Here is a 15,623-nt window from a genome sequence, read left to right on the forward strand (position 1 = left end):
TGACTTGGTAGTGCCAGAGGTAGAGCTCTCTTTTCCCTGTGCCATGCTTTAGAAGTCACATAGAGCATTATAAAAATAAACACTGAGAAAGAGAAAAGCAGCCCCTGACCTGGGACTATCAGCTGACCTTGGTGATGCTATGAGCTGACCTGGTACTCACAGACAGCTACCAGCCTTCTACTGTTGAATTTGAATAAGTTCATAAAACACCAGTATCAGACAAGGAAACTCAGGGATAATGATGGACAAGACAAAACAAGACCACACCACAATCGTGTCTGAATGCAGACAAAATATGAATATTTTCCAATTCACAAACATGACTAAACTTTCCCCTCTCCAGCTAATATGAGTGACTGACGCTTCCACCAATTACAGCTTTAGCCTGTTCGAGTCTATTGTCCCTATAGATAAGATTTATTAAGATACCATCATAACAAGTGGCTAAAGAAGCTGTGGTATATACATATGATGGAATATTACACAGCTATAAGACAGAATAAAGTCATGAAGCATGTAACAAGGTAGATGAACCTTGAGGACAACATGCTGAGTGAAATCAGTGAGGAACAAAAGACAGATAATGTATGGTCTCACTAGTATGAGCTCGTATTAAAAGCGAACTTTGAGAGTTAAAGTTAAGAACACAGGTTATCAGGGAATAGAAAGGGGGTAGAGATCAGACATTTGGTACTGAAGGAATTCAGAATATGCAACAGGACTGACTGTAAAAATTCAGAAATGGATAGTACAATAGTGTACGTACAGTGAATGATGCTGAATGTGAATATGATGAGGAAGGGCTGGAGGCACGCATGACACCGGAAGGAAAGTTAGAGGATAAAGATAGTACCACTTAGGAATGCCTAGAGTGGACCATGATGGTGATTAAATATACAAATATAAAAACATTTTTGCATGAGGGAGAACAAATGTATGTCAACATTGCAAGCTGTTGAAAATGGGATGGTTTACAGGAAAAACTACAATCAATGCAAGCCAGGGTCTATAGTCAACAGTAACACTGAAATATACTTCCACTGAAAGGCAATATGCCAAAACTAAATATCAACAAGGGGGGGATATGGGGGAGGTGTACTGATTCTTCATAGAAGAAAAGGAAATGTCTTCATATAGATTATGGTGGTGAAGGTATATCTATACACTTAGACTAGATTGTATGATATGCTAATAAAACTGTTTAAAAATCAACAGTGAGAAACAAGTGCTGGAGAAAATGCGTGAAGAAAAAGATGTTAACTATTCACTATTGATTGGGAAGCTGAGAGGGCAGTGTGATGGTTCCACAGGAGGGTAGGGGTGGGGTTGCCATATGATCCTGCTATGCTGTTGCTAGGTATATACCTGGCGGAACTAAGAACAGGGACACAAATGAACATTTGCACACTGGTATTTATGGCAGTAGTGTTCATGATTCACAATGGATGGAAGTGGCCTAAGGGTACAACAACTGAGGGACGGAAGGAGGAACTGTGGTGTATACATGCAACACACTACTGAGAAGCTGCAAGGAGGAATGAAGTTGTGAGGTATGCAGCTAGGTGGCTGAAACTTAAGGACAGTATATTGAACGAAATGGCAGATACAAAAAGTCAAATATTATCATGCCTCACTCATATGGACTAACTTTAATATACAAACTTGGACAATTGAAATCAAGAACATGGGTTATCAGGTCGGGGCCTATTATAAAGGGCCCTAGATTGTAAGCTCTTCCAAAGTTATAACTGCTATTTCTAAATTCTGAGACACTGAGCTATTTGTGTATAACCTGGTCATTCCCCAAAATTTGGGGTATTCACATGACACCTGAGACTCAGAGGTAGCACTCTGAAGATACGAAAGTCAGCATTACCCCATACAGCAACTGTTTAAAAAGTTGAAAAAGGGATCTGATTTTGACTGGAGATATGAATGAAGCTGATCTAGATAGGACTAAAGTAAATCAAAATACAGGATAAAGGATGATATGGTCCACATCTTAAAACTCCAACTTCTGTGTGAGACCAAAGGGACAGATATTTATTTGGTGCAAAATTTATATATTGGGTAGCACATTATCTAATTTAACTTTTATGGTCAGTTTACTTGAACACCATAATTAAATAGAATCTTAAATAGGGCATAAGATTTTGTTGGTTTGTCCAAGTTAGTGTGTGGCCCTGATATATCCCAGAATAATTTGGGAGAGCATAAAAAAGTATTTGCAAAATCCCCTTGGGGGGCAGGCCACGGTGGCTCAGCAGGCAAGGACGCTTGCCTGCCATGCCAGAGGACCCGGGTTCAATTCCCGGTGCCTGCCCATGTAAAAAAAAAAAAAAAAAAAATCCCCTTGGGGGGCTGGGGAGAAAGGAAGAAATATTCAAATTCCTATATGGAGAATTTCTGATAATCTCGCAAGCAGTGGGGACAACCAATTCAATAGGTTGAGCTCTTAATTTTGTGGTTGGTCCCTATGAAACTTATTCTTGCAAAGGCAAGCTAAACCTACTTATAATTATGCCTAAGAGTCACCCCCAGAGAACCTCTTTTATTGCTCAGATGTGACCTCACTCTCTAAACCAACTCAGCAGGTGAACTCACTGCTCTTCCCTACCACATGGGACATGACTGCTTGGGTATAAATCTTCCTGGCATCATAGGAAAGTACTCCCAGGATGAGCCAGAACCCAGCATAATGAGATTTAAAAAGCCTTCTTGACCAAAAGGGGGACAAAAGAAACGAGACAAAATTAAATTTCAGTGGCTGAGAGATTTCAAAGAGTCGAGAGGTTCTCCTGGAGGTTGTTCTTATGCATCATATAAGTACTCCCTTTTAGTTTATGGTGTACTGGAGTGACTAGAAGGAAGTACCTGAAACTGCTGAGATGTATTCCAATAGCCTTGATTCTTGAAGACCATTGTATAACCATATAGCTTTTAAAATGTGACCATATGATTATGAAAACCTATGTCTGATGCTCCTTTTATCCGGGATATGGACAAATGAGTAAAAAAAAAAAAAGGATATAAATAAATAAATAATGGGGTGGATATAGGGTAAAAAATTGAGTAGATGGAAATACTAGTGGTCAATGAGAGGGAGGGATAAGGGGTATGGAATGTATGCATTTTTTCTTTTTCTTTTCATTTCTTTTTCTGGAGTAATGCAAATGTTCTGAAAATAATCATGATGATGAATACACAGCTATGTGATGATACCGTGAGCCACTGATTGTATACTATGGATGGACTGTATGTGTGAGAAGATTTCTCAAATAAAACAAAAAAAATGATACCATCATAAAATTACCTGTGCCTTCTCATAGTACTCAATTCACAGCAAAATTCCACTTCCTTAATTCCACCCCACCCCAGACAGTCACCTTACTACAGGTGAGGTCCTGCTGGTCTTTGACTGGAGGCCACTGATAACTTTATAGTAAAAACCAAAAGAACCAGGATTCATATTCAGCTTTTTAAACACGGTTTCTGATACCATTTTCCTAAATCATAAGAAAGTAAGAACCCACAAGTTTGGTGCAGTGATTTGAAAATCAAGGGGAGAAGAGCCCACTTACGCAGATAAAATTCAATTATAAAAAGAAGTTCCAATTGATCTAGCAAGCATACCTGTATGACTGTGGACATTTTGACATGAATTAAAGCTTTCATTGGACCTGATGCTGTAGCTTCATTTCTATTATAAATTTGATAGTCATTTGGAGAAAGAAGTCAAACTGGATACAATAGAGTTTAGAAATTCTGATTTGATTCACCTCCCCCATATTAATATTCTCACGAAACAGAAGGCTGTGCACCAATGTAATGATAAGTGGTCATTTTAATGAAATATTCCAACTCTTTCTATAAAAGAGAAGAATTTTGGATCATGCATTAACAATACCTACCAATTCCAACAAGAATTGCTAAATTCCTTAGAAAATTGAATTACAGACTGTGTCTATATTACATCACATTATCTGGCTAAATTGTTAAAAATGAAGCAAATTCCAGCCCATCATTCAGAGGTTTGCTGGCATCACATCAAACGTCCTGAATTACTGAATTTTTGAATGCATAAAGAAGTCATGTTGCCATCATGAGGTAATGGGTAATAATCATCTTCTTTACAAATGATGATAAAATCAGCAGGGTGAATTATAATAAATATTTTAATGAAAATTGGCTTTAAAATAAGATTGAGATGTTTTTTGAGTAGCACACTTTATAATATCAGAAAATAAAAACAGTCACCTTGGTGTTTGCTACTTCAAATTCTCCCCACAAATAAAACCTAAATTATTTTAAATTCAAAAGGATGAGCATGTTGTCCCATTTTAACAGCATATCCAAATTCTACTTCTTCTTCCTAATTTCCATGCACTTCTGGAAAAGAAACCTAGAACTACCATATCTCCGAGATGTCAGTTGCTTTCAGTGATCTATAATAAATGGCCTCCAGTGTGTTAGAAATCTCCCTAAGCACCCAGATTTGGGGCATTTTCTTATAATCTAAACCATATCATTTTTTATCTTTTATCTTCCACTCACAGCCTCTACTCAGAGAACCTCAGAGTCCCCACTATTCAAATTTCCTACTAAAATCTAAATTTGTTTCTACGAAATAGAAACAATATGTTTAGGATTTTGCAGGGAGGGAGGCAGTTGTACTCACCACATTTTTTCCTTCATTCTGGTCATCTCGATAATCAGGATTAAGCTAAAAAACAAAATGAAAGTAGTTTTGAATTGCTATTAAAAGCACATTATCGGGTGGGCCACGGTGGCTCAGCAGGTAAGAATGCTTGTCTGCCATGCCCGAGGACCCGGGTTTGATTCCCGCTGCCTGCCCATGTAAAAAAAAAATTTAAAAATAAATAAATAAATAAAAAAGCACATTATCAAGGGTGGTGCGACGGTGGGTCAGTGGCAGAGTTGTTGCCTGCCATGCTAGAGACCCAGGTTCAATTCCCAGTGCCTGCCCATGGGGGGGAAAAACACATTATCAAGATCAGTTTATCTTTAACTCAGTTCACTATTCTATACTTAACTAAGTTTAATATTAAAAGGAGCTAAGAAGGAAATTATTAGTAAATACAACAATTTGAATCATTATCTTTAAACCTGAATTGCAGGAGACAAGAACTAAAATGCCACATCTATGACCTTTGTTTATATCAGAAATGTTGACATCTTTGAACATAAGAGCTGACGATCTCAACAACTCTGGGGAAGCATTCAACAGAGTTCACCATTTTCCCAGCCACAAAAATTTGCTATTTACCGATACTCAAATGCCAATTAAAAAAAATTGATCAAAGGTAAGTTTTACCAGTGGTTCAAGTTCATGTTCTGCATGTTATACACACAAGAAAAAGCAAAAGAGAAGCTATAGATCAGATATATTGCTGATCCATGTGGACTATTGAAATTAAAAAACAAAATGACATCACTCGGCTTTAGAGGGCATGCGGAGCCTCGAGATCATTACATTGTGTCGCCCATGCATTCCTGCTGGCTAAATCCATAACCCCGACTGACAACCGACCACAGTCTCAAAAGCATGCCTTAGTTGTACCAAGCATGACTAGTTGAATAATGTGTAAAACAGCAGGTTTATAAGAAGTTTCTCTCAAAATACCTAGTTGTCCAATTGAATTTAATCACTTTAGCTTGAATCAGCTGGTATATAGAACACGCAATCCCCAGAAGCTGAAATTATCATTTAAAAAGCAAAGGGCTACTCTCAAAACAGCATATGTCTAGTAACTCTGAGGATAACCCCTTCCCACTTATCTATTATAAATATCAATGAAGGTACTGGAAAAAAAAGAAAAAGAAAACAAAATGACAAGAAACAAAATGAAAAATAATCTCTCAGTATCATTGAAAACCAAAGGAAAAAAACAACCCTTAAAACTTCAAAGAATCGATACTGTTTATAAAGCAGAGAGCTAAGGAAAAGGGCAAATTACGCAGTTTTCATGGCATAACACACCTAGATCTCACTTCAAGCTAATAGCCACCTGAATGAAGTTGAGAAGATAATTCCTATGGCTGTCATTATTTGTGTACTGACTCAAAGACCCAGGGTATGTACAAACCAAAAAGTGATTCTCATTCGCTGCTAAACTGAAAGTTGTTTGCCCAGCCTTCCCATCCACTGTCCCGCTACCTATCTCTATCTTCTCATGATCAAACCAGAGAGATACTACAAAATCCAGAAAACAAGTAAGTAGAAAGTGGAGGGACCAGATGATGGCAGAGAACTTTCTGAGAAATACTCTATGGAGAAATGGGAGAAAAATAAAGAACCACGGATGCAGTGTGTGCTAGAATTAGCCAAGGGGTAGAAGAAAGAAGCGATTGCCACAGAAACCCAGTACGCAGAGTTGACATCTGTTAGAACCGGGAATTACACTGGGAATGCCCTGTATTAGTCAGGCTTCTCTAGAGAAACAGAATCAACAGGGAACACTTGCAAATATAAAATTTATAAAAGTGTCTCACATGACCACGGGAACAAAGAGTCCAAAATCTGCAGGGCAGACTGTGAAGCCGACAATTCTGATGGAGGGTCTGGATGAACTCCACAGGAGAGGCTCACCAGCCAAAGCAGGAAGAGCCTGTCTCTTCTGGATCCTCCTTAAAAAGGCTTCCAGTGATCAGATTAAGCATTACTTATTGCAGAAGACACTCCCCTTTGGCTGATTACAAATGGAATCAGCTGTGGATGCAGCTGATACAATCATGATTTAATTCTATGAAATGTCCTCATCACAACAGACAGGCCAGCACTTGCCCAACCAAACAAACAGGTACCACCACTTGGCCAAGTTGACGCATGAACCTGACCATGACATGCCCCTACCAGTCTGCCCTGCAGCTGAAGAATTACACAAAGAGGATTGCGCTGTCATACTGGAGAACAGAAATTGGAACAAATGGACAGTCCACTCAACCCATCTGGTTCTGCACTGGCTCACTTGTCTGAGAATAAGAAAGGAAGGAAAAACAACATGAGGTTGAAGAAAAAATGTTAGAACAAGGAAAGTTCTTTCTCAGAGGCTTTAAGTTTAAGGAATAATAGTTAATATATTAAAGAATAATATTATAATATATATGAGGATAGCAATAAAATGAAAACATTAATACGAAATGAAAATTCATGTTGGCAACAATAAGAAACAAGTTGATGCTACAGAAATTCAGTGAAACTGAAGATAAGAACTTGAACAGGAATCCCTCAATACAAAGGAAAGGTAGAAAAAGTCAAAATTAGGAATAAGGAAAAACTCATGAAAGAAAAGAGAAGGAGGTATCAACATACTGGCAACCAAAGTATCCAAACTAATGATTGGAACAGAAGCAATAATCAAAGATAATAGAAAATGAAACTTTTCTCAGCCGAAGAAAGAACTGTATATGCAGAGGTTACCATTATTCCAGGAAAATGAACTAAAAGAGACTGATACATTCCTTTGAAGTTGATGAGGGGGTAAAAAAGGAGGGAAAACAGTGGTAGGGACATAAAATGGAAGCAGAAATTTGACTTAGACCAAAATGCATATTACAACAACAACAGATGAATATTCTTGTATAAGTGGAATAAGCCAGGCCCAAAAATGAACATACTGTATGATCCCACACAAATGAAATCCAAGAACAGACAAAAACTAAACTATGGAGATATAAATCAGAAAGTGGGTATTGGGAAGGAGGAGGAGAATTGACTGGAATGGGGTAAGGAATAGTTTCTGGGGTGATAGAAATGCTCTATTTTTTGGGGGGGTTACATAGGTATATACAAGTGTCAAAATTCATTGAATGAAAGCTGTAGGATTTGTACATTTTATTGATATCAATTATCCTTCAATAAAAATATAATACAGAATACACATGTAAAATACTAATTTCATGTTAGAAGTGGACCACAATTTTACTGTAAGATATCTAGTAGGCTAAACCCTGCCCTTGAAGGATTCACAGATTAATCTATGTGCCAGAAACTGATCAAGAAAATTGCAACTGGTATTTGCTTCAGTGAGTGTGGCAGCAAAAAAAAAAAAAAAAAGTATGCCAAACAACTTGGCAATACAAGGTAAGTTTCATATTATCTCCCACAGCAATTTTAGTTTAGAGCATACCAACCATCGTAGAAACTGGCTTTTTGCCACTAAATCCCATTGTTTTGCCCCAGGCAGAGTGGTAAGGGTGCAAATACCTCACTAGCTTGTCCATGTAGTGTAAGCTTACCAATTCCATTGTCTACTTAGAAAGGTAAGCACGATGCTCTCATTCAAAATATCGGACCCCATGCCAAATTCATGAAAAAACTTATTCCCCTAGGGTATATTACCTACACTTAACAAACTAGTGTGGTTTCTTAAGGGCACAAGAAATAACACGCAGTCCAACAGTGAGCCCTTCCAGAGCCCAGTCCTTTGTTTCTGACCATGCAGTAAAGGCCAGATTGAAGGAGGAAACCACAATAAGGTAAGTTATTTATAGTTTTAATAAATGCTTTCATATATAATATCTCATTGAGGGCACACTTGTTCATCAAGTCAACAAACACAGAAGATTACAAATTTACTCTTTAATATCTCTAATCTCCATTAATCACTTATTTTGGATATAAAAAGAATACAGATATTAAGGAGGGAAAATGTTCACACAACCTGATTTTGTATCTCAAAGATGGTAATTCTTTCTCAGACAAATGTAAAACTTGGAAGCTGTTCAAAAAAAGCCCTGTGGATCTGTACTGAGTTACAATATGTTTAATATCATTTATAATAAAATCTAAATCTCTATTTAAAAATCTAAGTTCAAAACTACTTAGATGTGTTTTTAGAAATTATATCCTGTTGAGATTTTTGCAACACTAAATTCTTTTCAAAAGACAGCCTAATGAAATTGATGCCGATTTTATCTTATGAGATAAAACTGTTTGCCATGGTAATAAGAGTATACATTCGTTTTATTCTACATCTTAAGTATTGATCAAAGAAAGGAGGAAAATCCAGAGAAACAGAATAAAAAGACCTGAAAACTCTTCTGACTGGCAAAACACAGTTCTTCAGTTTTAGGGAACATGCTGTTTTTATGAGTATCAAAGCAAAGTAAGAAAAATCTTGCTGTAAGATTTGAAGAAGGGATGTTCTTTTCACTTCTCAGAAGCAGTGAAATTCTCCCTAATATTAACATATTTTTTTGAAGAGTGAGATTGAGAAGAAGGATAAATAATTATGACCACTGGAAATGATTATGAGACAAACAACTTTGCAATGTATATGCATGACTACCAATCAGTTTATTCAACTGAGCTAAATATCTTCAAGGTGAGAATAAATGACCTGAAAATTAAATTGACTCTGGTGGCATGAATCACGGCAGAACTTGGCCAATTACATGTATAGGCTCCAGAGTCCCATTCATTCAGCTAATTGCAAACCTACTATGTACCGAGCACTGTTCTAGGCCAATCAGTATAATAATGGCATTAACAATTTCTTACTCACTCATACATTGGAATAAGGAAGAAAATGCTAATTAGTATAAGTATCACTAGGATGTAAGTGCCGCAAAAGCAAGAATTCTTGTCTATTTTGTAAATTGTTATATCCTCAGAACAAAAATAGTGCCAGATACATAGTAGGCACTCAACACACATTTATTGACTAAAAAGATGTTGATTTCTTAATGGGCAAAATCATTGTGATAGGAAAAAAATAAGAATATGCATGCCATGCAGTTATTCCTTTTAGTTATCCATACATGAATCAGAACTAGAGCTCAACAGTAATAAAACTGATAAACTGTAAATGGGTAGGACCAGGGGACTAGACAGATGCACTAAGGCAGGGCAAGAGCCAAGAAAGTTCCAAAAGCAGAGGAAGCTCAGCATCCAGACAAGGAAGGGAACGGCATCAGGGACATGTCAGGATCCCGGAATTGGGACAGCAGTTCCAGGGCAGGACACAACTCTAGGTCTGGGGTGGGGTAGAAGAGAGGGGAGTGGGTAGAAAGTACAATCCAGGTCAAGAGTCACACGACAGCAATCTTTCCATTTTTACAACCGGCATACTAGGAGAGTAAGAGGGCAGGTCCGATTCCAAGTGGCCTGGTAATGCTAAAACCAGCAACTGCGGTGATCTGAGGCTCAGCTTTATTTTTCTATGACGATACTTTTTACCTTGGGCTCCTTAAATTATACCCTGAATTTTGGGTAATAAAATTAGTTCCAAAACTAAATAATCTTGCTTTTGGAATCAAAGAGCGAAAGGTAGAGGGCCAAAGACAGTGAATTAACCAGCCTACTGTTAACTCATTAATCAAACCCAAAAGACACACTTTTGTTTGGCAGTAACAGTTTCACTGTGGTGCCCAGAAGGACTTACTCACCTTATTTTATTTGTGTATGTATTTATTCATTTATTTTATTGTATTTATTATCATTTTTTATATATATATTTGTTTTCAGTTTGGAGAATTTAGACCTCTCTTTTAAATTAAAAACACAAATCCATACTAAAATTTTAACTAAATTATATCTAAAAGCTATATAGCATGTGTAACCAAGGATATACCTTATGGTCAAAGTTTTCATTCCATAAGCATTAGACTAGCGTGTCTAAGACAATGGAAAGGAAGTTCATGCTAGAAACTGTGACATATCTAAAACTAAAATATCTACAGAAATAGTAATTAACATACATAAAGCAAACTCAAAAATAACTGTTTGCCCTCAGAATCCTAAATCATATCCTACCCCAAAGACAACTGTTATTTTCTAAAATCCAGTCCTCAGATATTTCACCCATTTAAAATCACCCAGTTCAATCCCTGACTGAAGGCCGGGTAAACTGGGTTCCAGACTCTGCTCTGTAAGGAAACACCACAGGCCTTAGGAAAGGTCACTTATCCACCTATGGAACTCAGCGTTCTCATCTGTACAATGAGAAAAAGGATATGATTAAACCCAAATCACACTAACCATACATCGATGAATTTTACATATTCATGTCTTTGGCAACAATACTAAACATGGTGCCAATGAGTTAGATTTTGCCTCACCTTGTGTCTTTCAGGCTGCAATGTATGTGTTTTTCAGTAATTAATAGAGTATTATTACTTCAGTAAATTCAGTAAAATGTTATAATAATACTATTATTATTATGAAGAGGAAGAAGAAAAGAGGAGGAGTTGTCCAAACTTATGGCCATTTAAATTCAACATTATTAACTATTTCAAGGCCAAATAAAGTTATTTTTTATATTATATTGTTGCTCTCCTTTACTAAAAGTAATAACAATAATAATCATTAAATTAATTGAACTAAAAATGAATTGAAAGAAATATTTTTAAAGAAGGGTGGAAATATGGTCATAAAGAGGTCACTGAATCTTTTAGGACTTAAAAGGAAATATTTCCTTAGATTAAAAATAAATTGGGCAGGTCATGGTGGCTCAGTGGCAGTGTTCTCACCTGCCATGCTGGAGACCTGGGGTCGATTCCCAGTGCCTGACCATGCAAAAAAAAAAAAGTGTGTGTGTGTGTGTATAAATCTTGCATTTGTAAAAACAGAACCAATATGTTTTTTAATCATTTACTCAATAAATATTAATACAACATATATAATGGGCAAGGAATTGCCACATATGCTATTTTAGCAAAGACAAAAAAATATGATACTTGATCACAAGACTTAACAACCTAGGAGGGGAAATAAGAACTAACTACAGCTAGCTGTGATCAAAAATAAAATGTGACAAGAGATATAAGATAGGAATTAATAATTTATGAATAATATAGGTCAGAGGAAGGAGGTATCTATGGTGAGAAACTTTATTCAAGATTTATTCATGGAAAAGGTAGCATCTGAGATGAGATGTGAAGGATGGGTAGATCTTTAACTGGCAGAGGAGTGAAGATGAAGATGACAGGCAGTCCAGAAAGACTGAATGTTACCCAGGTAAGAAATGAGACTTGCTCAGAAAAGACCCATAAATGTCATTTATTGCATACCTTGTATATGCTCTTAAAGGTCCATTCAATTGACTTTACAGTTATCCTATGAGTGGGGAATTCTTAATCCCACTTCACAGATAAGATACCTGAGGAACACAAAGTAAAGCACACTAGGCAACGTCACACACTGGACAGTAGCCATCTAGGAACCCATCTAGGACTGATGGGTTCCAAAGCTAAACCTCTTCCCTCCTGCCTCCCTCTATGGAGGAGCTGTGGGTGGTCCAAGGTACAGGGAAGGCCACCCAAGACCATGGAGCCTTTAAACCATAGTATGGAGCTAGAGCTTATCCAAAAAGATTTAGGTTATCATTGGAAATGTCTGCAGAACAGTACATTAAAAATCCCTAACTGGCAGTGGTTACCAGGAGATGAAGAAAGATGATGAAGAGACAAAGCAGCCAAGGGCAGTGGTTCAAGTAAGTGGTGGGAGGACCCAAATAAAGATAGTATGCTGAAATGGAAAGGAAAAAAAAAATGGATGTGAAAGATTCTGCATAGAATACATAGAATCTGAATGTATAAACTGAGAGAGGAACAGGTTTATCATGACTCAAGTTTCTAACTCTGAACTAAGAAAAAGCTATTTTTTTGTGGGGAAACAATTAAATCCTAGATACATTTATTGAGTTTAAATGGCAGTGGGACATCCAAGACCAAATTCATGGCTCCCTGCAAACATAGATGCGGGTGACTTGGAAAGAATTTAAAGAGCAAGTACTGACTACTAACCTTGGAACAGAGTCCTCATTAAAATGGCAGGAAGCAGAATAGAAAGAAGCCAAGTATTGTACAGTCAGAGGGAGAGAGTAATATCATAAACACCTAGACAGTGTAAACTGTGATGGTACAACAATCAAATAAAAAACACCTACAACATTCCATCTACCAGGAGAACAATAAGCAGACCGAGAACTTTCAAGTCAAGAATATATGTCCATTTCCTTTAGGGGGAAAAAACTTTTTAACGAAATGTGTTTTGATAAATTTTTATTCTATATAACATTAAAGTTATATCATCATCATTTAAAAATAATGATACATGTCTGGACCTCCTTCGAATAGCTGGCATTTCAGGAGCAATCTAGTAATCTAATTGATAAGTCCAGAAAGAAAAAAAAAGCGAAAAATAACCTTTACTGGGTGACTATGTGTGCCAGGAATGATTTATATTTTTCTACATGATATTTGTGAGTGTGCGTGTGTAGGGTCTGCTATATATGGATGTGTATATGTATTTATGTATATGTATATATACATATAATATACAAACATATAAACCAAGCCTTTTACATATATTATGGTAATACATTTGATAGATAGTTAAATACATGGAAATTTAAAACTACATCCCTAGTACACATAAGATTCTAAAATAACATACTAAGTTTCAACTAATGAATTTTGAAATGTTAGGAAGTAAGAGTTTACTGCCATCTGGTGGAAATTTTGCCCACCTACAAACAAATAAACTAGTCTTCAAAAAGGTAATATAAAATCTTTATCAAATAAAAATTAATTTGGACTACCAGGGAAGATGGTATACTAAGGGGCTCCAGGACTCTCTCCTTCTGCCAAAACAGCTAGTAACAGGCAGGAACTGTCTGAAACAACTGCTCTAGAGGTTCAGAGGCCAAAAGAACACTGATAAGTGGCCAGAGAAAGCAGGGAGAATAAGTAGATAAACGGTGTTAAAAGACAATGAGTAGCTAGCTCCCTCCATGTGGTGCCTGCTGACCTCCATCCCCCATTCTCAGGGCAGGCTGCCTTGGGATCCAATCCATGGCTAAGTGCTGCTGTCAGAAAGGAAAATAAAAATCCTCTTCCCCAAGAATGTGGAACATGGGGACATGGCTGAACACCAATCATGGTTTTTGGCTAGGGAATTAGGATCACTGTGTCCAGGCTCTGAGCTACTGTTTCAATTTGCCCCAACAAATGCAGCGGTAGTCATTGTTTCAACCCCACCCTACACAGGGACAGAGGGCCATGGACATTTAACCGCACAATACATCCTGTGTGGGGAGCAGTTTGCTGAAGGGTGCTATGTGCCAAGCAAGCCAAGAAAGTGAAGCACCAGGGAGCCATCACAAAGGATTTCTGATGTCTTTCCTAATCCTCTCCCCAAGTCACTGTGGTGCCAGTCTGCACTCCTTCATGCATGCCTGGCCCCATTTAGGTTGGGAAATCCTGACTTGGGAAAATCATCTCCAGGGTAACTTTCCTTGCAGAATTTGACTCTAGGCAAAAGGAGCTAGGGACAATGAGATAAGTGTAAAAAAGAAAAACTACACAGGCATACAAAAACAAACAGAATAGATCAAGATCCCAGAGAAGGAAAAGAGTAAAGGAATCATTCCCCTGGGGGTTGAAACAATTACATAAAACATGCATTATTAAAAATTGTACTGATTATCCCAGGCAAGAATCAAATGAAGAGCTGAAAAATCTCATAAGTTAAACAAGGGCTATTCTAAAAGTCTACCAAGTGTCAAAGTTGAACCAAGTGTCAAAGAAGAGCCTTAAAACATAGCCAGTCAACAATAACATACGCAGCAAGAAACAGAAACTGACCTTCAGATTAAACTCATTGAGATAATGAGATGCCAAGACATCAGGAAAAAATTACAAGTCATACTAAGAAATGGGAGGATAGAGCCCAGTCAAAGTTACAACATAAGTTTAAGTTATGTTAAAACCTTGGAGGAGACACAGAATTTGAAACTGATCAAAGATGTTGAAACAAGTCTTCTAAATGAATTCAAGAAGATGAAAGCAAAATATGGTAAAAGCAATAAAGGATGTTAAGAAGACTGAGTAAACATAAAAAAGAATTTGAAAGTATAAAAAGAAACAAACCAGAAATTATAGGAATGAAAGGCACAATATAAGAGATTAAAAACACACTATAGTCATACAATAGCAAATCTGAATAAGCAAAAGAAAGAATCAGTGAACTAGAAGACAGGACAATCAAAATCTTACAGACAGAAAACAAATAGAGAAAAGAAACAAAAAGCTTTGGCAGGATCTCATGGATTTGAATGACAGCACAAAGTACACAAACATATGAGTCGTGAGTGTCCCAGAAGGAAAAGGAAAAGGAAAAGGGCAGAAAGAATACGTGAGAAAATAATGGTAGAAAATTTTCCAATTCTTCTGAGGGACATAGACAAATATGTTGCAGAAGTACCACTACTCCAAACAGAATAAATTCAGATACACCCGTTCTGAGACACATAATAATAAGAATTTCAGTGCCTAAGACAGAAAGAGTATCCTGAAAGCAACAAGAAAAAAGTGATTTGTCATATACAAGGGAAACACAATAGGGCCAAGTGTCAATTTCTCATCTAAACCATGGAGATCAAAATATAAGTGGTATAATATATTTAAGATAATGAAAGAAAAAAATTTCCAGCCAAGAATTCTTTATCTGACAAAACTGTCCTCCAAAAATGAGGGGGAGTTTAAAATATTCACAGACAAACAGAAATCAATAGAGTTTATCAACAAGAAACATTCCCTGCAAGTAACACTAAAGGGACTTCTGCAAGCTGAAAGGAAGAGACAGGAGACAGAGGTTT

General features: G+C 37.0%; 1 protein-coding gene across 5 annotated transcripts in view; it reads right to left on the reverse strand.

The window, feature by feature from the left end:
* ITPR2 (inositol 1,4,5-trisphosphate receptor type 2) overlaps window positions 1-15,623 on the reverse strand; it is a 521,104-nt gene that overhangs the window by 374,830 nt on the left and 130,651 nt on the right. For all 5 annotated transcript variants that reach the window (XM_077170358.1, XM_077170362.1, XM_077170360.1 and 2 more), the window contains one exon: window positions 4,679-4,723. In XM_077170358.1, the coding sequence (XP_077026473.1) occupies window positions 4,679-4,723 (45 nt within the window). The remainder of the gene's footprint in view (window positions 1-4,678; window positions 4,724-15,623) is intronic.

This window comes from Tamandua tetradactyla, chromosome 7 (assembly GCF_023851605.1).
Source record: "Tamandua tetradactyla isolate mTamTet1 chromosome 7, mTamTet1.pri, whole genome shotgun sequence".
NCBI lineage: Eukaryota > Metazoa > Chordata > Mammalia > Pilosa > Myrmecophagidae > Tamandua > Tamandua tetradactyla.